At 34.4% G+C, this 26,730-nt stretch overlaps 1 protein-coding gene and 1 pseudogene across 5 annotated transcripts; one reads left to right on the top strand and one right to left on the bottom strand.

Annotated features, from left to right (window-relative positions):
- The window catches only part of LOC120079874, a 74,748-nt pseudogene that overhangs the window by 47,151 nt on the left and 867 nt on the right, over nt 1-26,730 (top strand).
- Nucleotides 13,792-19,753, bottom strand: LOC120079870. Of its 5 annotated transcripts, XM_039034318.1 has the most exons (9): nt 19,600-19,753; nt 18,212-18,316; nt 17,700-17,771; nt 17,575-17,608; nt 15,668-17,369; nt 15,315-15,402; nt 14,942-15,141; nt 14,279-14,412; nt 13,792-14,194 (listed from the first exon to the last, which is right to left on the bottom strand). In XM_039034318.1, exons 2-7 carry the CDS (start codon nt 18,289-18,291, stop codon nt 15,105-15,107), a joined length of 2,013 nt encoding a protein of 670 aa, XP_038890246.1. In that variant the 5' UTR covers nt 18,292-18,316; nt 19,600-19,753; the 3' UTR covers nt 13,792-14,194; nt 14,279-14,412; nt 14,942-15,104. The 5 variants fall into 5 exon arrangements, with proteins under 5 accessions (XP_038890246.1, XP_038890245.1, XP_038890247.1 ...); XM_039034317.1 differs by having other exon boundaries at nt 13,792-14,412; XM_039034319.1 differs by having other exon boundaries at nt 13,792-14,412; nt 15,315-15,399.

Raw genomic sequence — 26,730 nt, 5'->3', positions numbered from 1 at the left:
AGGTTGGGTGCCTTATTCTGGTAACGCTATCGGATGCGGCTCACTCTGTAGTTGTTACAAGGAGTTGTAAAGTGCTATAGAAGAAGTGATCCTAATTCGTACATGTCATGACATGAAGAGTGAGGGTATCTTGTGCAATTAGTTTGTACAAGATCGGACCACGAAATAAGTCACTTTTACTTTATAACATTGTTTATTGTTTAAGACTGACTATTTCAAAGCAATGACCTAGGTAACCTGACCTTAATCCTGAGCTAACTATGAACTCCTGTTTATTCGAGATTATCCTTAGATTTGCATAGGTGAGAGTGGCTCAACAATGCCGACTCAATAAACCTCTATTTCAGGGTAAAAACGGGTAGATAGTTGGGGACATAAGGGTGCAAGATGGAATTCACTCTTACCCGCTTTCGGGGATAGTAGAGAGGTTGTTACCTTAAGTGCTGACTCCGGGTCTTGAACAAGGGGCCCCACCCTCTCATTGGCTCGAAAGGGACTTGATTTGATGATTGGATCGCAAACCAATTGTTCATTAGAGGATCAGTGGGACTTAAGGAACAAGAGGTAATCTTGGGGTTAAAACATCCATTTGACCCAGCTGTTATTACGAACAAAGTGAAGGGTTAACTTACTAATCATGGTTATATCGAGTGAACATAATATATCTACAATGAGGGGAGTGCAACTCTGGGCTTTAGTGGAGTAACCCAGTAGTTAACGAATAGGGGTTAATTCGGTGTAAAGAGTTAAGCCAATTTATCTCGAATCGTTGGAGTCCATGATGATCTGTAGATCCACGAGGTCCCTCTACTAGCTCATAAATGGATCAGCCTTAGAGTAACGTGATAAGTTAATTTGAAACGTTCAAATTAGAATTAGGGGAATTAGTAATTATATGTGACATAATTACGTGTTTAATTTTGGAATTAAACGGAATTGGAGAATCAATTAATATTTAAATATGATTTAAATATTAAATTCGTGAATAGAGATTCATGATGGTGGATTTAGTGTTAAATTAATTTAATATTTGATATTGAATTAATTGGAATTAATTAAATTGTTTAATTAATTGATTATTATTAATGTTATTAGAAAATTAATTAATGAATTAATTTTGTAAAATTAATAAATATTTCATTTTTGAAAACAAAATTTATTTTAGAAATCAATTAGTAAATAAAAAATTGAAAAGAGATGAAAAATGGAAAATCCCAAAAGTCACTTTCAACAAAGTAGCTCACACATACTCCACCATGTTTGCCAATCAATCTTCCAAGCATGAGGTGAAATTCATGCAACAATTCATTTTGCATGAAAGTCATGCAACAAATAAAGAAGATTGAAGTGAGAATCGGGCATGCAACTGAATGTTTATTGCTGAAAAACTTGAGGTTGAAGAAGGTCTTCAACCATGGTGATGCAGTAACCTCATCTCCAATTTTCCGTAATCCAAGCTTATTTTGAGTCTTACAACTCAGTCTAAGGCACCAAGAGGATAGTAGGGAAGGCCTTGAGATGGTTCACAAGCAGATTTAGAGGAGATTTGCAGTTATAATTCGAGTTTCAAGTGGTTCTTCAAAGGTATGTCATGAAACTCTCTTATTAGTTTATGAGCATGCTTAATTTAAAGCCAAAATTAATAAATTATAATGCTTAATGATCCGTTTTACTTCCGCTATGTGTTTTCTAACTCTAACAATTGGTATCACAGCATCATTTAAGCATTCAATCTAGTTTAATTTTGGTTTGGTGGATGTTTTTTCATGAGATATATGAAAATGGCGCACTAATATGGTTTTCTGAGATTTGGCATTAAAATTTTCTTTGATTCCTTTGTTAAATTTGTAATTGGCTCTTGATGAATGAGCTTATATGTGTGCTCAAGAGTCTATAATTTATTTGGAATCATTAGAGTTGAAATTAAGTTGTAATTGAAAAAATAAGTGAAGAAGGCTGAGTTGCAGAAATCTGTTGCTGAGCTTCTATCCAGGAGCATTGCAACGCTGCCCTTGAGCGTTGCAACGCTGCTCATATTGATGATCAAGCAGCAAGTTTCAATCGATCGAGCGTCGAGCAGAGTGTTTGAACTGGTTTGATGAGCAAGGAAAAACGAGTTTAGATGGTTCAACCGGTTTTATTCTTGTTGTTGGGATTGGTGTCCTAATTCTCCTGAAGTCTCGTTGTTTGTAATCTATACATATTGTTATGAATAAAATAAGAGTTATTTTATCTGGCATTTACTCATATCTAATAAATAAAGCTCCATGGTTATCGTATGTAAACTTAAGTATGTATATGAGATATACCAGTGGATCATGCCTTAAATGATAACCTTAATAGGTCTGTAGTATAAAGATTAAGAAAGGATACCTGATCTTGGTAACATTATGGATACAACCCGCTTTGGAGAGGTTTGCAAGTGTTGTGAACTACTACAAATGGTAGATCCTGACCATTCATGTGGAGACATGCGAGCGGAGGTGTCATATACAAAGAGTTTGTATAAGACTGGACCACGAGATGATTCGTCTATGTATATAACGTCGTTGATATTGGAGACTTACATCTCACCTAAACGACCATAGGTGACATGATCTCAATCCTAGTATTTTGGGAACTCCTGCCTTTAAGGGCAGTCCTTTGATTAGTATGGGTGAGAGTGGCCAAATTGCCAACTCAACATGTCTACCTTTTTGGGGATTTATTCTGATTTAGGAACTGGAACTCAATTACACAAGATGGAATTCACTCCTTCCCCAAAGAAAGGGTAAGTAGATAGATTGCTCCCTTAAGGGCTGATTGCGGGGCTTGAACATAGTAGTCATAACTTCTATTTGAAGAGAGGACTCAAGTCATAGTAAGACTATGACTTATGTTCATTAGAGGAATCAGTGGTACTTAAGGAGTTAAATGTAACTACAGGGGCATAACGGTTATTAGTCCAACTATACTTATGTGCGATCTGTGAAGGGTTATCACACTGTTGATTGGTTGATATGGACATAATATATTTGTAGTAAGGAGAGTTAAGCTGTCGGTCTTTAGTGAAGTGCCTGGCAGTTAATGGATGGCGGATCCTGTGACTAAAGAGTTTAGTCAGTTATTCACGTATCATTGGAGCTTCGAGTTACAGATCCATAAGGTCCCCTTGATATCCCAATGGATTCAAGTTGAGAATCAGTTCTTGGTGTTGATTTGAAATGTTCAAATTGACAAGAGGAAAATTTGATTATATATGATATGATCGGTGTGATGTATGAGATACATCAAGTGGAGGATTAATATAAATGAGATTTACATTAAGGATCATGAACTAGAAAAAGAACTATGATTTATATATTTCATGAGATGAAATATTAAAACTATAGGTTATAAATATAATATGGTAAGTTGGTTATCATATATATTTATAACAATATTAATTATTGGATAATTATCTCTTTTTCTCTAATAACCAATCGAGTGGGAGGTTATTGGTGGTTTCATGGTAACCGTGAGATAAAAGGAAAAATGTTTTCCTAAATTTAGTAGTTGTAAGATTGAGATTTTCCATTCTCAAAAAGTTCTCACGGTGGTTGTCAAGTGAATGAGATTCATTAAACGATAGTTGAAGAGAGACTAGATGATCGTGGAGTGACACTGCACGATAGTCACTCAGCTGGCCGATTAGCTAAACGATCGCAAAGCTTTTACTAAACGATCGGATAACGTTTGTTAAATGATTGGGCATTGTTTATATGATAGACCTTGTCATCTCCCACTTGCTCAATCGTTTACACGATTTTTCTTCCTTCAGTCTCGTCCTCTAACCAAATCCACACAGAGCCCACACTTTTGGATTCTCACACCGAGAATACCAAGGTAGCCATTGTGGTGGTGTCGTACTTAACTCGACATAGTCAAGGTTTTTGGAGACCATTCGCTGTGTACGCAGTATTCATGTGGTGGTTGTTGTGTTCGTGATCTTAGAGATCGTTGTGTTCGTGATTGTTGTGATCATGCTATGTTGTAGTCATAGTGTTTAAGCGTTCGGGTTTGCTGTCTTGTTGTGAATGAGCGTTCGTGATCAAGGGTGTTGAAGATGAGTCTTCAAAGATATGTGCAATTCTTCCCTTGATCTTAGTAAAGCATGCTGTAATTTCGTTTTGTGCATAGCCTATATGTTTCCGTTTCGTGGTTGTAATTGTTTATGTTCAAATACGAATGTAATTTGGAACGATCATTCCACTGCTCATGGAAATCTTCATGTCTGATTTTCTTCAATTTGTATCAGAGACAGGTTTAATTGACAGCATCGTTGTTGTTTAGACGATCGTATAAGGCTTGCGTTATGGAGTGCGCTGCACGATCGCGTACCTTGTGCTTCATCGCGTAGTAAAAGGTACACGATCGTTGCTAAACAATCGCTTAGCTCTGGAATCATAAGTAAACGATTGAGTAAAGCATTTACTCTTTCGTGTAGACGATAGCGGAGAAGTTTTGGTACACAATCAGTGGAAACGCAAGCTTCAACCGGATGATTCAAGACCCGGTTCTCCTGTTTGAATTGGAGACTTCTTTTTTTTTTTTTTTTGTAATAGTTACCTTGTAGTTTTAAAAATTTTGAGGCAATTTTTCCCAGTTCATCTACTTTTGTTTATTATACATGAGATGTATGTGGTTTATATGACAAAATGTTTGACATATAGTTTTGAAACCCATCTTAGGTTGTGCAATTATTCATGCATCATGTATTATAAGTTAATATGGCATGAAGAAATTACATGAAAGTATGTGCATGCATCATGAAATATAAAAGTTATATTTGTGCATGCAGTAAGCATATTCATGCATCATCTTTATATTATAAACGTTATAATATAAGGGTGAATGGAAACATGTTTTGCTTGGTTCGTTGCTTGTTTGTATAAAATAAAAAGGTAGCAATGAATGAACAATGCATGGAGCATGACACTTAGGCTGTTTATAAGCATTATGAATGCCTTGTATGTGTTTGCTTTGCGTTATGAATGGTTTTGGTTATTTTTGTTATAAGCGTTATAATAGAAATTTGAACTAAAATCAATAAGAAAAAGTTGCATGCGGACTTAGAGTGAACTCATGTTTTTTAAAAGGGTTTTAAAATTGGATTGAGATAGACCTAAGTTCAAAGGTTCTAATAGGATTAGTAACCTAGTTTAATCTTTTTAAATCAATTTAATAGGATTAAATTGATTGACATAAAAGATTAAAATGGTATTAAATCTATCTATAAGGGACCTTTTGTCTAAGGCGGGTTCTGTCTAGGCTGGGGTACTTAAGCTGACGGAAACGAAACATCCCTACCTGGGAACCTACCTGGAAAGGTGAATTAGATAGATTTTTCACAAGCATGCGGCAGTTGGTCAAAGACTCCGTTAAAGAGTTTAATGGATGATGATCAAAAGTTGTTCACCTATCCAAGGTAAAAGTTACTCTTGGGCAAACCTAAAAAGTCACTTAGTTAAAATTCTTAACCGTGTTTTTTTTAAGTAAACTAAACTCTAGGTTATAAAATACTTAGTGGGAGGAAGAGATGTATCTGATATGTCAATGATTCCACTCACGTTTCTCCTTGAATGTTCACGTCGTGAGATTCATGCTTGGCCTCGTGGTGCCCTGGGAGCATCCCTCTTTGGATGGTGTTTGCATGAGTTGATGTCAAGGTGAACGAAGAGAGTGTTTATAGTAAGTGGGTGAAGGGTGTGTGTCAATACGTCCTACAGTCTCTGTCATTGGTTCGCATCGTGAGATCATTTTGTACTCCTTCGTGGCGCCCTTGGAGCGTCCCCCTTCGGATGGGTTTTGTGTAGTTGGTCAAGATCAAGGTGAACTCCAGAAATGGATAGGGTCGCTTTAGGTTTTACCCTAATCATATTTTTCACTTCGGATTGGTTGCTTGGGGCAGACCTCTAGGGCCTAAAATGGTGGGTCACACTTACGGGAGATTGTTAAGTAAGTTAATGATTTCTTGACCAAATCAATGATGGCTAGTCGTTATAGGAGCAAGAGTTATTCTGGTATTAATGACTAGTTGAGAATTTCTCAATTTAGAGGAGGGATAATTGACCTCCTTTCAACGGCTTTTGTCCTAAACCTTTGAAGCGTCATTGCGAAATTAGATGTCACATGGGGTCATGTTAGTTTTGCTAAACCTTATTGGATGTTGTATGTTTTTCAATGGGTATTTGCTTAAAACCTAACGTCATTTTCATCCTCACAATCTCTTTATTTTCTTACTTAAATCCAAAAGATAATATACGTATTCAAACACATGGACAAATTTGTGGCCGACTAGGCTACAATCTCTCGGTCAATGTGTTTTTTTGTTTTCAGCAACATATTTGTATTTTCTTGTAATGCCTCTAATTTGACCAATTACATACAGTGGAAAGAGTCTTGTAAAACATATTTCGTGGTAAATGACCTCGAATTTGTCATGGTTGAGAAATGTCCTCAAGTCCTGACCATTGATGCACCGCGAAGTGTTTGCAATGCATATGAGATGTGGATAAAGGCTAATTCATTGGCTCGACTTCACATATTGGCTAGCATACCTGATGTTTTGGCCAGAAAGGTTGAGAACATAATCATTGCACGTGAGATCATGACTCATTGCAAGATTTTTTTTAACATCAGTTCTTACTTTTCAAGCATAGAGGGATGGATGACAAAACCAGTAGTGTCAGTTCCCAAGTTAAACTCCAGGAAGAGGAAATAAGTGTTGCTAACTCTATTGAAGTTTATAGTGGGACTATGATTTATTGTTCATTAGAGAAATTAGTGGTATTTAAGGAGTTAGATGTAACTATAGGGGCAAAATGGTAATTTGGTCTAGCTGTACTTACAAGCGATTTGTGAAGGGTCATCGTACTGTTGATTGGTTATATCCAATGGACACAGAAATATATCTGTAGTGCGAAGAGTGCAACTATTAGTCTTTAGTGGACTGCTCGACAGTTAACGGGTGGTGGATATCGTGATTAAAGAGTTTAGTCAATTATTCACATACCGTTTGAGCTTCAAACTACAAGTCCATAAGGTCCCCTTTGTAGCTTAATGGATTCAAGTTGAGAATCAGTTTTTGGGTTAGTTTGAAATGTTCAAATTAACAAGGGGGAATTTGATTATATATGATATAATTAAATTAATTCAATTATATATGATATAATTGATATAATATATTTGATACATTATTCGATTGGAGGAATTAATATAAATATGATTTATATTAAATGCCATAAAAAGAGAAAAAGAACTATGGTTTATGTGTTGCATATGATGCAATTTTAAAACTATAGGTTATAAATATAATATGATAAGGTAGTTATTGTATTTATTTATAATTTATTAATTATATGATAATATATATTTCTTTTTCTAAATAACTACCTTAGTGGGTGGTTTTATGACGATTTTATGGCTAAGTGGGATAAAGAAGAAAAATGGTTTTTCATTTTCATTCGATGACACACGAAATAAGTTATCAGATAACTTTCAAGAGACTAAACGATAGGCGCTGAGTCTACTATACGATAGTACTTGTTTACCACACGATTGAGTGTCGAGTCTATGCGATAGACTTTCTTCTTCTACACGATAGTGCTGCCTGATACTCGATCATTTATTTCCTCATTCCCTCTATCCAAAATCATACAGAGCCCACAACTTCTAGATTCTCACGCTGAGAATACCAAGGTAACCTTGTGATGGTGTCTTGTTCTGTTCGAGGATCGAGTTTTACTCGTTGGTGATCAAGGATTTTCCAATTGCTCGTTGCGTTCGAGTTGATTGTTGCGTTGCTGAACGATCGAGGAAAATACGTGAAGAAAGAGTTCTTCAAAAGTATTGTCACTCAATCCCTTTTATTTTTTTAAGAAGCATGTTGTAATTTATCTATTATGCATAATCGTTTCTGTATGACTATTAATGTATGTGTTCTTTCACGTGTTCTTTCACAACGGAGTTTGGAACGGTCCGCTTCTGCTCACAGGTCCTCTAGTTTTACAGTTCCTTCAGAGAGTGCAGCTACTGGGCTTTATTGGAGTTACTTAGTAGTTAACGAATGTTGATTGATTCGGTTTAAAGAGTTTATCAAATTAATTTCGGATCTTTGGAGCTCATGACCTGTAGGTCCATTAGGTCCCTACTAGCTCACAAATAGACTAAACCTTAGAATTGTATGATGAGAAAATTTGAAACATTCAAATTTAAATTAAGAGAATTATTAATTATATGTTTACTTATCATATTCTACGTAATTAGAGAATTAGAAAAATATTTAAATGTGATTTAAATATTATATACATGAATAGGGATTCATGTTTAGAATTGATGTGTTCAATTAATTTAATATTTGATATTAAATTATTTTAATTAATTTTTAAGAATTAATTTTATACAAAATTAATTATGGATTTTTTTTAAAAAAATAATGAATTTTATATAATATTAATTTTGAATTAATATTTTATAAAATTGTTTTTCTTTTTAAATTTTGAAATTGGATTTCAAAAATTTGAAAAAAAATTAAATCAATTTAAATTAAAAGAGACATACTAAATGGATTTTTTCCACCTTGAATATTCGCCACTCTCTTATGATGGTTTTAGGTATCAAGCCATGATGCAAGTTAGCGGCATGTTGAATTTGATCAAAATCAATTTTTTTCTGTGTAAATCCCGAACCCTTTTTTTCCTACTTAAGTGTATTAATTAGTATGATAAGTAAGATTAAGTGTAAGTTAATATTATGTTGTAGGGAAGAAGCTTGAGGACGATTAAAGAAAGAGAAAATGTTCTAAGTTTTGAGAATGAAACTCTCGGGTAGTAAGGTATGTAGGCACTTAATAAGGAAAATTTGGCTAAGTATGGAGGCATTGATGCGTTAAAGGTCTTGTTGAGGTGTGCGGCAGTCTAAGCATCTTGAGGTTAGTTGAGCGGTAAAGGTGTGAAGAAAGGCGCTAGCTATATGGCTAAGTGTGACCGAGAGTTAGACCATGCATTGAAGCATGGGCAATGCGCTAGTCAAACCTCATGTTGAGGTTAGAAGGACATGAACACATGCGGCAAGGGGCAAGATGGCCTTAGGCATTGTGGATGTGGCATGCGTTGGCTAGGTGAAGGGTTGCGTGCAAAGAAGCCATGCGATGACCTTAGATAAGGCGATGGGCACAAGAGGTGTTGAGACATGTATCCAAGTGAAGTTATGTTGGTAAGAGTATGATGGGCCTTGCGCTGGTGATTAAAGGGAGTTATCAGCTTAATCACCGACCTAAGTGGGTCAGCTGTCAACATTAGGAAATTAAACCCACTTAATGGGCGAGTTGGCAGCCTAAGGTTAAAAGGAGGACATGCAGTTCTTAGTATATAAAGCAAGCCTCACTTCATGAACTCGGTTTGGCCAAACTACTCGTGTTAAAAGAGTGATTTCAAAGCCATTTTAACGAGTGATAAGTGTAGTTGATGCTCCTGGGCTGCCAGAAGAAAATTCTTAGAGATTCGAGTTGAAATCTGAAGAATTCTTCAAGAAGGTCAGGCTCTCAGGTGATTCTAGGCTAGAGCTAGAGATTGAAGAATTTCGACCAGATCACATGGAATTTAGAACTCAAATTTTAAGGTAAGCAAGTTAAGGCATTTTTAAGCAAGTTTATAGAAGGAAATTTTCCAAGATAAGATCTAAAAAATAAGTTATTCGAGCTCAAAATTGAATTTGGAATTTTGGTTTGAATAAGCAAGCAGCTGCAACAGTTGATCAAGTAGGCAGCTCAATACGGGCAGGCTGCAAGTGCGTGCGAAGGGTTAAGTTGAGTGTAAGGCTGCGCTGAACACAAGGGCTGTGCGGAGTGAAAAAGGGCACGTGGCTGAGTGGGCGCATAGGCATGTACTTGCACATGGGTGATGCTTGTTGGTTGCATGGTTTAGCCTTAACAACCAAGAATTTTCCTAAGTGTTAAACGCATAGAGAAGGTATGTGTTGAGGTGAAAGGTGATGTTTTAAGTTAAACGTTGAGCTGATTTAGGTGAGTTAGTCTCACAAGAGGACTAATGGTATTGGTTAAACATGTTTATCATTTCCACAGGGTTAACGCCAATAGAAAATGCTTATCAACCCTAGGAGAAGCACCCAAGACTATGAGTGACAAAACTAAGTGTTTTCCAATTGTTTTAGTAATAAATGTTTTACTTAAAAGTTTAGACTCATGCTTGCTTTATTTAAAAGAATTTTTAAGATAGTTTCCAAGCAAACTAGTTTTCAAAGAGCCTATTAACTCATGCTTAGTTAAAAGAAGTTTAGGAAAGCATGTTCCAAGTATTTATATACCTTATGATTACTAAGCATATGTTAGAAGTTCATGATGATATGATAAAGAAATTAAAGCATATGTTTATGTTATCCATGCTTCAAGTATCCATGTTTCAGTGAATAAGTATGTATGTTGATTATGATAAACTCGATACTGAAGGACTTTGAGAAGGTATCTAGGCAGTAGTACCTAAGGTATGACAGTACTTAGTTATTACCATGTGCACGTAGGTAGAGTAGACGTTGGTGGTGTTGAGAATACTCCACACCAACTAAAGATTGATATTGAGGGATTGAGCAAAGGGTTCTCTCAACTAAGGATTATGACTATATATGTTTTCAGAGATTTTATGTTTAAAAGTATTAAGTATGAATTTGCTTGGAAATTTTCAGTATAAAGCATGATGTTTATGTTTTATTAGGCACTCATTGGGCTAGTAGTTCACTCGTTTCAAATGTTTTCCTTTTCTCCAGGTAGTGTTCATCTCCCTAGAAGTTAGCTGCCATGCTGCTCTGTCACTCAAGGACTCCAGCCAAGGCTCTAAGTTGAAGAAAAGTTTTAGGTGTTTACTTTGTGAGTGTCTGTACATATGTGTTATTCATGTTAGAGACTGGTGGAGTGTTGGGACCCACTAGACTTTGTATCTATAAATATGTTATATGTTGAACCCTAGTGTTGTTGAAGTTGTTCTAAGTTGTATTAGTACATTGAATGTTGTGTATGTATTTCCAGGGTTTTCTAAGCCTAAGGATGTCAGTTAAGTAGGGTCTTCTAAGCAAGGGATCGATCTCGCTCGAGATGGACCGATAAAAACTATTTGAACGAGTTTTCAAAAAGAGTGCTAGTTTTGTAATGGGAAAACTTAAAAAGGTTATTTCTGACAATTTTTCAGTTAGTTTACGTGAACCTCAATTAATCCCACATTGTAATCTACTTGATTTTATAGTATTTAGATGTCAAGAAAACTCGTAAAATATTAAATTCTATATAAGTAGTTATTATTGATTGAACTCATTCCCTCTACATTTTTTATTAAACTCAATTTCGGCCTCCGAAATCTATAAAGTTTTATTGATTTTCAGTTTAAACATTTGATTTTATCAAATTAGACCTTAAATTTTAGCAAATGTTTCAATTTTTATCCCACATATAATTTTCACTAATTGACTAATTTTAGCCCACCCAAAGAAATAGGATATTTGTAATGCATAGTAGAATAAGAGAAAAAAATCTAAAAATATATTACATTTTTAAAATATTTACAAATATGGATGAGTTTACTTATCAATCTTTGATTTTTTTTTTTTTAATTTTCAATTTCGTCCTCCCTTCTCTTTTATTTTTTAATTTTCTTTCATTTCCTTTTTTTTTTTTTTTTTTAATTTTCTTTTCTTTCTTCAGTTTTGATATTCCTTTTTTTTTTTTTTCTTTCTTTCAGCTCTTACTTATTCCTTTTTTTTAATTTTATTTTCTTCCATTTCTCCGATTTTTCTTCTTCCCTTATCTTTTTTTTATTATTTTATTTTCTGGTCTTTCTTCGATTTTTTGCTTCTTCTCTTTCTCTTTCTTTTTTCTTTTTTAGTTTTGCTTTCGTTTTCCAATTTTTGCTTCCTTTTCTATTTAATTTTCTTTCTTTTTCTTCAGTTTTTTGCTTCTTCTCTTTCTCTTATTTTTAAAATTTTTCTTTCCTTTATTTTGAATTTTTTTCTTCCCCTTTTTTTCACAAGAATTATGAGGGTTGGATTCCATACGCATGACTTGAAAGTATCAATTCATAAGTGACTTAACACCAACAAGCCAATCATCAAGTTTGATTATTATAACAAATAATAAATTATAAATAGCAAATTGAAAGTCTATCATTGATAGCTTAATCTTGATTATATTTTCGTAGTTAATAGCCACTTGTAGAAATCTATCATTGATAGCCAACTTAGTGAATTTAATTAATAAAGTTGAATCTCGAACTAAAATGTAAGTGGAATGCCTAGAAGTTATCACTAATAGAATGTTTATCAGTGATAGAAGCTATCATCGAAAAGAAAAGATACTTATAAATGTTTGGAAAGGACAATAAAGGGGCAAAAAGGTGTTCAGTGGTTATGATTGATAGAAGCTACTACTAATAGCATGTTACCAATGATAGGAGCTATACTAATAGCATGTTATCGATGATAGAAATTATTCGATAACACGTTATCAGTGATAGAAGCTACCACTGATAGCACGTTATCGGTGATAGAAAACTATCACTGATAGCATATGATATCAGTGAGATCGTTGATAGCATCTTATTAGTGATGTTTATCAGTGAAAGAAGCTATCACTGACAACCACAATATGAGTGATGTTAGTGATATCGGTGATAAAACTTAAGTGATATCTATATATCGAGTTTCTTTCAAAGGTGATAACCAATTATAGAAATCTATCATTAATAGTCTTAAGTGTTAATATTTCAAGGGTGATTCTAATTGATGAAAGTCTATCAGTGACAATGACTGATAGTTGCTATCATGATAGCCACAATAAAAGATTATTAGTGATAATTACTATGGTAATCAAAGTTGTTGGTCTTCTTTCAAAGTTGACCACTATTATAAAATCTATCATTGATAGCCACTGATAACCTTAAGTAGTAATATTTCAACGTTGATTCCAATGATGAAAGTGAATCAATGATAGCTAATAATAATTGATAACAAATTAAAAGTTAATATTTCAAGATTGTATTAATTTTTCTAAAATTGAAAGCTATCGCTGATAGCAACTATCATCGATAGCAATTGATAGAAGCTATCAACGATAGCAGCTGATAGAATCTATCAGTGGTCATCACTGATAGCTGTTATCAGTGATAGCTTTTAATTTGAGAAAACCGGGAAGAAGCGAAAAAAATGGTGGCTAGGCATGGGTTTTTTAGTCTTTTACCATTTTTTTGATCTATATATGCAATTATTTTATCTTTGTATTACATATTCTATTATTTTGGGCTTAAATTCTATTTATGCAACTAGTCTTTTTATAATTAATTGAATAAGTAAGACTACTTTTTTAATGGTATTTTGAACGAAATCTTATTACATAGTTAAAATTGTAACATTTCTGAAAGTTTATGGTTAAGATTGTAACATTTTTCTTAGTTTAAAATCCAATTTGATGAAACTAAAAGTTCAAAGATTTGATGTCAGTGATTTTTCTTTTGTCCCATTTCAATTTTATTTTTCAGTCTTTCAGATTACACACATCCTTGTTGAATTATATTAGTGATTTTAGATAACTATCATTGATAGACTTCAATCTTAATAGATATTAGTAATAGTCTATCCTTCATAAACCAATCACTCATAAACCTTCAATCAAAATGTGTGTAATCTATCCATAATAGACTGTAACAACAGAATGACGAATAGTCACTGGTATCAAAGACGTTTCTTTATTATACATTTTCATGGCAACTAAACTACACACAAAAAAGAATCTTCATCGCATAGATTTTGAATAAATACATTAAAAATGTGTAATTAATGGAAAATAAGCAGTAATTACAATCAGAATGTTCATAAACGTTCAACTTACATAGAATCAAATAAGGAAAAAAAAAAAGCAACAATAATAATAGTAACCAATTAATATTCCCCCTCCATTTATTGTGCTCATGCTCTCTAAAAATGGAAAGCCAGTTCTTACTGCCATCTGCTACCCTTCTTTACTTCAGCTGTTTTGTACCACATTTTTATCTAGCTTTCACCATCAACACAACCAGAAGAACTTACATCCGACGGATGTCAAAGACTGAATACCGAATCGATTAGAAGCTCTATTACTTTAAAAGAGATCTATCAAATGCCAAGGCCATTGAAAGTTCTGCAGAAAAAAGAGTGTTCTTATTACAGTTTAAAGACACTAAAATGTCCTCAACCTAATTGCTCTTTCAAGTTATATTTTAACCTTCCCGTCTCGGTGATGAAACCGTGTATCTGGAGTAAACCCAGATCAAGATTAAGTTGAAGAAATAATTCTTCTAGAGGATGTTAAACTTCCCGAACCATGAAACCTTTTCTTCTCTGGCAATTCTACTTTCCCTGCACCAGAAAGCCATTGCATTAGTGTGGTCTATTCGTAACTAATAAATGTTTCAAAGAGAAGTTTTTTTAATCTCAGGATGAAGATGTGATATATCATATATAAATCATTCCCTTCTTAATATATTTGGGAAATACTTGGAAGCAAGGTTGAAATGGTTAAAATCACTTTTGTCATGTTTAATAAAATCACTCTAAAATTTGTCTTGAACAATTCAAATTCAGTTTAATGTTTGGTTTTACAATTTTCGTACCATCAAAATCATGTTTTGGAGTGATTTTTATAAACACACAAAAGTACTTCCAACGATTTCAAATTTACTGTCAGACATGTCCACCAGTATAGAACAACTAATGAGGCAATCAAATTAGAGCACAAAGGAATGTTACAAATCCTATTTTATATTAAAAAATTATTCAACGAGAGAATGACTACCTATTTTTGCACGATGTCAAGCTCATATAACGATAAAACTTCAACTGAAGGCTAATGCTATTAAATTCACAAAAAGACGTATCGTTTACTTACATAAGTTTTTGCTAAAATGCCTCATACGAACTTCCTCGAACACAATAGCAGCTGCTTCATTCCACTTATGGTTGAATTCGAGTGATTCAATTCTGGTCGCTATGCCATCATCAGAGTGCCCAAAAATCAACGGCTAACTCAGACCAACAAAAACCCTTGAGAATCACAATCCCAGCAACTGTTGAAGTCTCTTTGTTCCACTGCCAATAAGATCATAAATACAAATATGTTTCAATCCTGGTCTGTCTTCATGCAAAATTTTTGGGTCACGGACATTAAAAATTAGGCCGAAAGTAACATAAGAGAATATATAAAGTGGCATGCCAACAATCGCGTGTTTTTTACGAAGACAGAAATCATTACATCATCATACCTTTTAGAAAGAGGAGGTATTAACTCCTGACAAACTTTAATAATTACTGAATCATTTCCCTTAGCCTTAATATGAGTCTGTTCAACTTCTGACAAAGCAAAATGAAACCAACAAACTTAGTTACTAACATATATAATCTTCTATCAAAATCAATTTGTAACAACTCTAGTTAAAAATTACTACGTAGTTATGCTTTTCTTTGACCGGTCAACCTAACCCAAGTGTTTCAAACCTATTGTCACCTACACTAAAGGTCTTCACAGGTTATTTTTATTTAATACATAATAAATACTGTAGGAAAGGGACTGAAATCAGATTTCAGACAAAGGCATCTATAATTTGAAAACACATACCAGAAAGGTCTTCTTCAATTGAAGAGTTGCTACTCAGATATAAATTAGCACACCAATCTAACTCTACGCCTTCACTCCTTGCAAACTCTTCTAGCAAGCGGCCAATGAAATTATAAGCAATCATGCTAGTTTCATCACAAGCTTCTTGAACCATAAGATATTGATTCTTAAACGTGCTTGGCTTACTAGGCTCCATCCGAGGCATTGGAGATGACATGTTGAAAGAACTTAAACAGCCTGTTTTTGAAGTATAACTAGTAGAGTTCTTATCCAACAAAATATTTGGTGTGCCTTCGTTCCCCACTTGTTGGTTGGAAGACAGGTTACATGCATCATGTTGACCTTTGGATTCCATGAATGAAAGACGGCAACTAAAAGAAGAATCTAAAGAACCCTCCCTCTTAACATGCATAGGTGTAGAATATTGGAGGGATTCCACATCTGCATTATTTAAGGATGCCTGACTAGGGGCCAAGATATTCCCTACTGAAGAATGATCCAAATTGGCCGGCATTGATTCCCCCATACCTTCAACATAAACAGATTGGGGTTCCTTGTCTTCTTGAGGCCAGCCATCACAACTATCATCATTAATTTCCTCAAAATCATCATCGCTTTCTTCCAACTCTTCCATATATGCATCAGCAAAGTCATGTTCAAAGTCACAGTTAGGTAGTAAATCCCAAACTACTTGTTTCATCTGAGCACTCAGACTAAATACACATTCAGCATCCTCTTCAATTTCATCTTGTGAGAAAACTGAATCTGTTGCACTTCGAGAATCCGCATTTACCAAAGCTAAAGCTTTCAAAAGAGATTTCGGCACAGTGTCCATATCACTACATTCAAAAAGGTAGTCTATTAACATCGCCTTAATTGAATGTCTTAGATTCCTATGGGACACTTTAGCATCAGGATCCAACAAAGATTTCAACTGTTTGAGCTTCTGAAAGTTACCCTTCCTTCTAACAAACCATATAGCTTTTACTATTTCATTGTGCAAGGTTTTTATTTGGGGTGAGAAGGGATAGAACTCAATTAAGGACGAATTATGACGACCTGGTACTAGTTTGTGTGATAAATCAGCCACTGCCATGGCTTTTGCAAGTGATTCTTGCAATTCATCTCCTTCACCAATTGATGAAAGCATCTTCTCACTAATTTTTGTAAGAAGATTAATCAGACGATCACGACCCCACCCATGCCTGTGACGTTTCATCTGAGGCATAAATCGAACTCCTTCAAGCTTTCGACGCATAGCTAATAGAACTTGGGTGGGCAGGTCTCCTAATCCATACAGCACCTGTGATACAGCATCATGGATAGATAACGAACTCGATGTCAAAGTTGCTGAGCATCTTCTTCGAAAATTTTTTGAGTCGTTGAAAAGTTGAGACAATCCTTTAACCATTTCCAATTGTCGACAGTCTTCACTCTTCCTTCTTAGAACTTTTGGAATAAATTCTTTGATGGCTCTTTTCAGCTTCCAACGAGTCTTTTCCAATTGGACAGAGTCTTCAGTAAGTATTATGGCAAGAAGGTAAAGTCCCCTGATGCTCAGATCATTGAGACATGACATGATGAGTTTTCCAACTTTGCAAGTATCTAATATTCGATTGGCTCGAATACCGAGATGCCTTGTTTCAACATTTAACACTCCAAACGCTTCTTCAACTCTTGTTTTGACAGTCTCATAAAAAACCTGGAAAATAGAGATTGAAAATGACACAACACAGACAGTAAGATCTGCAATTTCAAAAGATGGATTATTACGTAAACAATATCATATGCTCGGGGCTTAAGCCTACCGAAGTAGAGAAGGATCCAAACTAATTTTCCACTACAGCATTCAAATTTGTATAAAATGAAGTAATTGAGAAAAGGAAAAAGTGGAAAATCCAACTTACATCATCTTCTCTCAGCAACGATTCAGGCAAGTTTCTAAGACGACAACATCGATTTAATTATTAGAGCAAGGAAAACAATGTACTAATTTTAACATATATGACTAGTCAGACAAATTTTCACTTACCGTTTATTTAAAAAGTCAGAATGATCAGAATACTTTGGTCTAGACACAGATGTAGGAAGGCCCAGTAGCCATCTGCATACATTCAACAGAGTTAGCTCCTCCAAACTAGCCTACTTACAAACTCACCCATGAGTACTAAAATTCTAAAACACCCTCTCCAACTACAAATTACAAAAAAGACGATCAGATATCATTCCAGTCAAATCCGTTTGTTTGCCATTCATCCAAAATCACTTTGTAACCCTATAAAATCCGTTTCCAGAAAATTGGAAACTGCAGCATCATCATCATCCAAAAGACTAAAATAAACAAATGTCATCTGAACACTATAGTGATATACAAAAAATCATCAACTAAACTGAATTCGCTCAAACAGCAAAATCAGCTGTCGAAAGTTCAATATCGATAATTCAAAACTTCATTATCAATTTTTCTGATTCCTCAGCACGTCATTAAAACGATATGTAGAGCAAGCAAACAGAATCATAAACCGATTATAGAAAAATATATACCTTCTTTTCGATTTCAAAAGGACCTCTTGACGTCGAATCTGTACCAGAAGTGCTTGAGAATCGGTCTGATAGAACTCCATCGTGCTTCTAATGTTCCAGTGTCCACTAGAGTTTTATTTACACGAAATTGAAGAAGAAGGGTTTAGCGAGTGGCGGAGAAGAAAGGGTGACGTAATAATCTATACATAAATTAAAATCCTCCAAAAATTCATTAAAGCAATAACTTATATAAGTCAACTTGTATCTAGGGTCAAGAACTTTAGCAACATATAACAATAAATTGGTCTTTTCACTTGCAATTATGCCCCAATACTTGTTGATTTTTTTCTGCATGCTTAATATCATTGGACTCAATAATGCATTCTCATACAATGAGTATTCATGAATTATTTCTTGGATCAAACATAGTTCACGAAAAAATATGTTTGAAGTCACTGACATAGATGTTGAAAACTTTATCCTCTGAAAAAGTCTTTAGGAACTCTACAAACACTTTCGCATTATCCCAATCTTCAATAGTAGGCATATCATCCTTTGGAAAATAACTTGGATCATGCTCCTCTAATCTTTCAAATGTCTTTTGACACTTAATTACTCCGTCCAACATAGTGAAAGTTGAATTCCATCGTGTTGGAACATCCATTGTAAGACAATTTTTTCTTATCTTATCTTCTTTAGTAAAATCTTTAAATATTTGCAATCTTGTAGGAGATGACCTAATATACTTCACAACATTTCCTAATTTGAATGATAGATATGTACAAATCTTTTAAAGCATCACTAACTATTAAATTAAGGATACGAGCACAACATCTAACATGAAAAAATTTACCTAGGGCATTACACTTTCAGTTTCAAAATCCCACATTTCCCCGGACTAAATTTTCTAACCAATTCAAAATACCTGAAAGTTTTCCTTCCTACATCCCCTCCATACTCAATGCTTAGTTTCAGTATTCTATTTTCTTAAAGTTTGGAAGAATTTAGTGTTTTTCTCGTACTTTCCAAAGATAAATCGAAATCCAATTCACTCTCCCCCTGCTGCTAACAATCATATTAGTAAAATTTTCAGATTCCAGAGATGACATAAACAGCAGTAAGCCTTCTCCACTAATTATGATCGCTTAATACACTAACGTCAGTAACGCAACACAAAGCACAGAAATCTGATATACGAAATCAACCAACTAATAGCATCCTCATCAAATCAGCAAATCCTAGATGTAAAAAGACGAATTCTCCCAAAATAAACAAGAAATAAAGTACATACAAAATAGGTATTCAAACCAATTATTCACTGAACAATTGATGAAGTACTCAAACAACAAAATCCATGAAATTATAGCAAATCCAAACTGATAGCAGCAATAATAGCACAAAATACTCACCTTAAACTCGAGATTGTAACTATTGAAGAGTTGACATCGGCCAAACCTTATCGACGCTAACGGCAAAGCTGAACTTGATGTGTAACAGAGGATGAATTTTAGGTTTGAATTGAAGATGGGAGCGGCAAAGGAGATGAAGATGGGAGCGGCAAATCGAATTGTACTAACCTTACTTAAGCGGGTCGGGCGAATCGGAGAACCGAATTAAACCATAACAGTTTGGGTCGGTTCAATCTAAATATAAAAAGAACCCAAACCGAACCGACCGGGACCCAGCGCCGACACTGGAGCTGAGGAAGGAGAAAGAGAAGGGGTGGGGTAGCACGGGGAGACGAGAGATTATTTTTCTAAAATTATTTTACATTTTAATATTTAATTATTTTCTAAACTTGACGACATATTTGTAATACTAATGAAATATCATACAAGAGGAAGGAAATAAAACAAATAGTCTCACTTAGAGATGTCCAATTTTTCCATGAGGATGGGACTCGCGGGGACCCACCTTGAACGGGATGGGATTTCCCGATTAGGCAGGGAATGGGGGAGGGAGTGGGGAAAAAAAATCCCCATGAGCTATAGGGGACGGGAACGGGGAATGCATTCTCCATCCCCACCCCCATCCCCGGCCCTGCCACATTCCTCGTCCCCACCCCGATTAACGTTTACCTATTTATTTAGTATAGTTATCTAATGTTATATTATTATTATTATTATATAGTTATTACATTTAAATTTCAAATTTGATTATTTATTGGAAAATATAATGAATATGTTTAAATTAAATATTTAAATTCAGATTATATATGTGAATAATTTGATTTATATGTATTTCTTTCTACTAAAAAAATTATTTTTTTAGGCAAAAAAAATTGAGTAATTATCTTTAAATTCAAATTATCATATAAAACTAACCATAATAAACCATTTAGGGATAAATTTAATTATTTAATTAAATTTTAGTCACACTAGTGATTTAAACTAATTGGCTTTGGAGAAAAAAAAAGTAAAGGGAAACTTGATCCCCGCAAATTCCCCGCGGGGAATCCCCATTCCGATCCTCGTGGGGAATTTTGTGAGGATGGGGAATGAAATGGGGAGCGGCAACGGGATGGGGAATGGCATCCCCGACCCCGTGGACATCTCTAGGACTCTCACTCTTTTTATGAACATGGCTCGTTCATTCACTTGTTCATGAACTAGTAGCTTTTGAAGATGCTTAGTTAGGAATGATGAAAGAGGTGTTTGTTTATTTTTTTTAAAAAATATTTAAATCCTACTTTAGTATCTAAATTTCGAAACTTGTTCTATTTTAGTTCATAAACTTTTAAGAACATCTATTCTAGTCCTTTGACTTTTAAAGAATGTTTACTTTGGTTCCTACTATTAAAATTTTGTTAGCTCTTAAACAAAATGATGAGATAACTTATATTTTAGATGATAGACTGCTAAATAATTTAGTCACGCTAAAAAAAAAATAGGATTTCAATTTTGAGTTAGCTGGTAAACCAATTTTCTATAAACTTAAAACTTATTTTATGTTTAAGATTTTGGTGTGTTGGTTGTTGACATTTTATTTCATCTTCGTTTCGTTCAATTAATGCTAGATGCAATTTCATCAAAGAGTTAACAAATTCTTAATGGCAGGGATCAAAATAAATACATTTAAAAAATTCAGGGACTAAAATGATCGTTTTTTAAAAGTTTAGAGACCCAAATAGAACAAAATTCAAAGTTCATAGATCCAAATAGAAGTTAAACTTTTTTTAAAAATATTTGTTAAGTTTTCGTTGAATCGAAACTTCATTTTAGAGAAATAGAGAGATTTTTCTTTCATGAGAAGAAAACCATATTTAGTGGAAAACTGTAATTAGTTGTTTAATTAGAGAGTGCTATACAAATTCTTATTTATTACATGTTAAATTTAGATCTAAAAAATATTATTATAAATAACTCTTTTACCATTCGCTCAAAATAGAAGAAGGTTAACATCTTCCATCTTCTCACTTTCTCATATTTGTCAGCAATTAGTTAAAAGAAGAGTGTTCCCAAATGTGGAGTTTTGAATTTAACCTTTTAATAGAGTTATTTCGCCATTACTAGCAACTTTGTCTTTTTTCAACATCTAAAATCACAGAGATAAAACTTTACAAAGAACAAAGAAGAGAAGAAAAAAGGAACCATCTGAGATTTTAGTATTTTTTTTCAGTAAAATTGCATTCTTTTATATTGATTTGGTTTTTAGAAGCCATGAAAGCTACGATTTGAAGCTTTTCTTTAACTTTTGTCATTTGATTTTTACTCTGTTTTCGTCTCTATTTTTTCTCACAACAAAAAAACTATTTTTTATCTTTAAAATCTTTAATTTATACATGCTACATTCAATTCATTTTATTGTGAGAGAAAGAAGAGAGAGGAGTGAGCAAATTTTATCAGGAAATATTAAAAAAAAATTTAAGTCATCTCATATTTTTCATTAATTTTATATTTAAATTTAATATATTTATTAGTTGAGGAAACTTTTAAATCCATTCTAAAAAAATTGAGGGACTAAAATAATTAATTTGAAATATTAACCACCGATTTTTCCTTAAAACCTCAAGGACGAAGAAGGTATTTTTTTTTATATGTATGAAGTTCACACTAATCTTAAAGAGACATTATGAAAAACAAAATGCAAATATATCTCAGAATTTTAACAAAGCCAATGGCATCAACGACAACGCCATTAGTCAAGATGGCTACGATTCCCTCCTAATTACTTAGCTCTCCTGAATGATTGAACAACTAAGCAGTGAAAATCATGAACCCATTGAAGCTCCACCGTCTTTTGGTGCTTCTGATTCTGGGTTTAGTGGGACGGACGGTGGCGTCATTTGGCGCCGCCGCGGGGAGTTGTGGGTTTCCGGCTGTGTATAACTTCGGCGACTCAAATTCAGACACAGGAGGAATATCGGCGGCACTCAATGCGATTCAACCACCCAATGGCGAAACCTTCTTTGGACATCCTTCTGGGAGGGCTTGTGATGGCCGTCTTATTATAGACTTTATAGGTAACTTTCCTATTTTTCTCACATTTCCGTTCTTTCTGAGGATTGTGCATCTAAATTGCTATCTTGTATCCTTTCTTAGGAACTTGACCCTTTAGATTAATGATGGTTTAATCTTGTTTAGATTATTGGGATCATGGGCTTTAAACATCGAGCCTGATTGAACAAAAGACAAATTTAATTTTTATATCATCTAAACTTCTGCTTACTTTGTAGGTTGAATATGTAGTAGCACTTTAGAAGTAAAAATTCAAATTTTAACTCGCCTTAAGCTGATTGAGTGAAGACAAATTTAGATAGTATTTATCATCTTAACAATGGAGTGAATATAGACCTTTTGGGTATAATCCATAAGTAAAACTATGCTGGTTTATTACAGAGTGCAATTGCAACATTATTTATGTCAGGTAAGATTATTAGAGACTTCTCTGTTTATGGTTTTATGAACTCAAAATGGGTTGGGATCTTACCATGAAAATGCTTACAATTAGTACTATCTAACAGGACTCAAGCAGTCTTTTGAATGAATTACTATGAGCAACATCGGATTTTCTGCACTTTTGGAACATTTTTGGCTGTTGAGTTTGTTCTTTTTCACCTCTTCTTCACTGATGTGTAGTTTTCCTTACGCTTGAGAAGCGAAATTTGCATTACCTGACTGCTTATCTGGATCATTAGAACAAGCATTTAGGCATGGAGCCTTAACTTTGACAACAGGAGGTTCGTCGATTCGTCCTGGTGGTAATAGCCCTTTTCATCTTGGCATTCAAGCTAGCACAAGTTCATCCAATTTCAAATGCCCACCACAGCTCTATATGAGTCGACTCTGCTCTAACAGTCAGTTTCTGATTCTTTACTTCATTACATTAACATCTCAGACAGAGCTGAGCTCACTCCTTGATGTATGAATTGTTCTGATATTGTGTCAATAATAACTACTATAATGTTAGATACTCGTGAAAGACAGGGACATCAATACCAATCAAACGTAAATCTGCAAGGCCCCAGGAGTTTCAAAGGCACTATAACATTGTGATATTGGACAGAACGAATCTTGCCTATGGTTTATCAAACACTCATCAGAAGAACAAGTAGAGCCTCCCATTCCAGATATAACTGAACACATTCTCTGATAGCTGTGCATAGGGAAATCTAAACCACTCACTGTCAACATTGCATACACTTAAAATGTTTAAATTAAAAACTCTGATTTGGGGATGTCCTTTCGTTGGTATGTTTCAGCAATTGTACAGGAAGGGCAAAATTTTGGGTGCATAACCACAGGTCCAATTGGATGTCTGCTTATTCTTATTTTGTTATAACAAAAGTCCAGATAATCGAGAAGCAACGCACTTGCTATAACGCGCCAACATGAAGTCTCCTCAAGATTCAATCGGCAGCTGAAGAGTTCAGTGCTTAAGTTGGCGGAAAAGCTTACTCTAGCTAGATTATCACGTAGACATGTATTCAGCCAAATATCTGCTCATTACTGAGCAAAAACTCAAGGTTCTTTTCTTCTTTTCTTTTTAATATTTGAAATATTGATCAGGAGTAGACGAGTGACTCAACTTTAGTATTAAATTTTGGCGGTTTTTTAAGAACCAGTGAAGATTTTGTTGTGGGAGTGTTACTTGGCTATCACATTGACGTGGCGAAAAGGGAATCTGTTGAATGGGAACAGTTTATGGATTCCTATGCAAAGATCCATCAAGCATATTAGTTGGGGGACGGATACACTATTGAGGCTTTGTGCCCCAAACTCGTGGATTTTGCTAAACACTCATCTTGAATAGGCTCATTTCAGACCCACCAATTGTCAGTCGACAAAGCTTGTCAAGCTCCTAGTAATTATGATAGACGTTAGTTTTTAGAATTAAGTTAGTTTTAGAGCAAACTTCTCATATTTGGATTAACCATCTGATTCAAAGGAAGCTTTGAGCTTGTCATTTGACATGAAAATATAGCCACCACCTTTTATAATATCATATATGTTCATGTTGGATTTTCCATTCATTTGCTTTTTGTTTATTTTGGAATTTGGAATTTCATTATCTATTAATATAACTTGCCTCAGTTCTTTAATGCAAATCTACATTATAATATAAATAGTGCAATATCCTTCTTCAAGGTATAACAATGCCATTTTGTTGGCTCTTGCTTACTAGCCAGAATCCACAGAAGATATTCAATTAATTTCAAGAAAAAAAAACAAGAAATTACTAGACAGTTGCCTTCAAAGAAATCACTGGACAATTTTATTGTATTTTCCCCCCCCCCCCCCCCCCCCCCCCCCCCCCCCCCCCCCCCCCCCCCCCCCAAAGTTTAGAACCCTTATCCAATATGCTCGTTAACGCTCTCACACTCCATTGCACAAAAGTTGGGTAAAGAAGAAAAAAACTTTGGTTGTTTAATAGATTTAGAGTGCATTCGGGAGTACTAAAAGTATTATAGAAGAAATTCAATGCTGTCAAAAAGCATTTTTGAGTTGCTACGAGAAGCACCTTGTAAGAGTGCTTTTGACAGGTGTGAAAGAACGGGCCTTGAAGCACTTTAAAAAGACATCAAAATGGATTGTCTTCATAAATAGTTTTCTTGAGTGCTATATCCAAATACTTTGCACAAATCTATTTCAAACAAAGGTATCCAAGACAGCACGTGGAGATAGACCATCTCATGGAAAAAAGAAAATTCCTTTTGGAGTTGAGATTCAAATACAGGAAGACTGAAACGTTCCTTATTCAAGAAAACGAGTAGAAAAGTAACCTAATAGTAATTTCATTGCGTTAGCAGTGGATTGGAAACATTAAACACTCAAACAGATCAGAATAACATTGTCAAGTCTCCTTTCACTTTTTCTATTTGGTATCTTCAAGGAACCCTCTACTGGCCATTTTTTTTGCAGTCAAAGATCTTCGTATCGACTGACCCCCCACCCAGCTCCAACTTTCAAAGTTCAAAATCACTTCCCTCCATTTGATTAGAATTTTTTGTTCTGTGAGCCATATATAATATATGGTTTATGGTTTCTATGTTATGATATTTGATGGCGACATAATGAGCTATTTTCTAGGATTAATTATCGCTAGTTTTGATGCTGTTTACTTGAAATCATAAATTTAGAAGCTAATACAAAAAATCAAATTTACTTGATTGAGAGTATATGAGAATTGAAACAAGAATGAGGGAAAAAACAAATATGCGAAGAAAAAGTGAAGGAGAAGGAAAAAGGGGTTTATAATTCATCCCCTATACACACCACTCTTGCAACTGGCCAAAAAGACGAGCCTCTATATATTATAGTGTCTTAATGCTACATATTTCACATCAGGCTATTCATTTCACAAAAACGCCGCCACCTAATTCAATTTGGTCTGTACGATACCTCGTAATTTTCTTTTTAAGGATCGTTTTGGGCTCCATATATAGAGTGAAACATATGAGATTTTAGGCCTAAATACCAAATTTACGAATTGAGAGGTTAGAGGACGATTTTGGAGCTTAGAAAGAACTTTTTCAGGCTCGAGATCATGGAGATTGTACTTGTGACATTAGATTGTCACACATTCTGATTCGTTCTTTTCTACCTTTTTCATTGTTTTGTCTGATTTTTCCTAGGATTTGTGTCTTAGTTTTTTAAACAGGAGTGTCTAATTTCTTTTCTGAGCATGTTTGAGCCATTGGTATTTATATGTTTAATGAAATTGAATGCTTTTTTTGGGCTGCCTTTTATTTCATTCGCTGCATTATTACCTGCATTAATCTTTTAGGCATTGGATTTGAAAGTCGCTGTATATGAATCTTGCTTAGGAGAGTGGATTTATAGTAGGCTGTTCATGACTTAGAATGTTCTTAATGCGAAAAGTAGACTTGAAGTCTTGTATGTTAGTAAAACTTTTGAAATTATTGGTAGCTTTTAGTCTTAGATATTTTTTGTCTTTTTTCTTTGCCTATCTTTAAAATTAGGGTTTCTTCCTCAATCTAATTTAGATCTGAGTGTATATGTCACTTGTAAGTGTATGACATTAAATATAAACTCTACTCTATCGTGGTTTTTCTCCATCTCTTTCTCTCTCTCTCTTTT

The sequence above is a fragment of the Benincasa hispida genome, chromosome 6 (genome assembly GCF_009727055.1).
Source record: "Benincasa hispida cultivar B227 chromosome 6, ASM972705v1, whole genome shotgun sequence".
Lineage (NCBI taxonomy): Eukaryota > Viridiplantae > Streptophyta > Magnoliopsida > Cucurbitales > Cucurbitaceae > Benincasa > Benincasa hispida.
The sequence above is the reverse complement of the archived record's forward strand: the minus strand, read 5'-3'. Positions and strand labels throughout refer to the sequence as shown.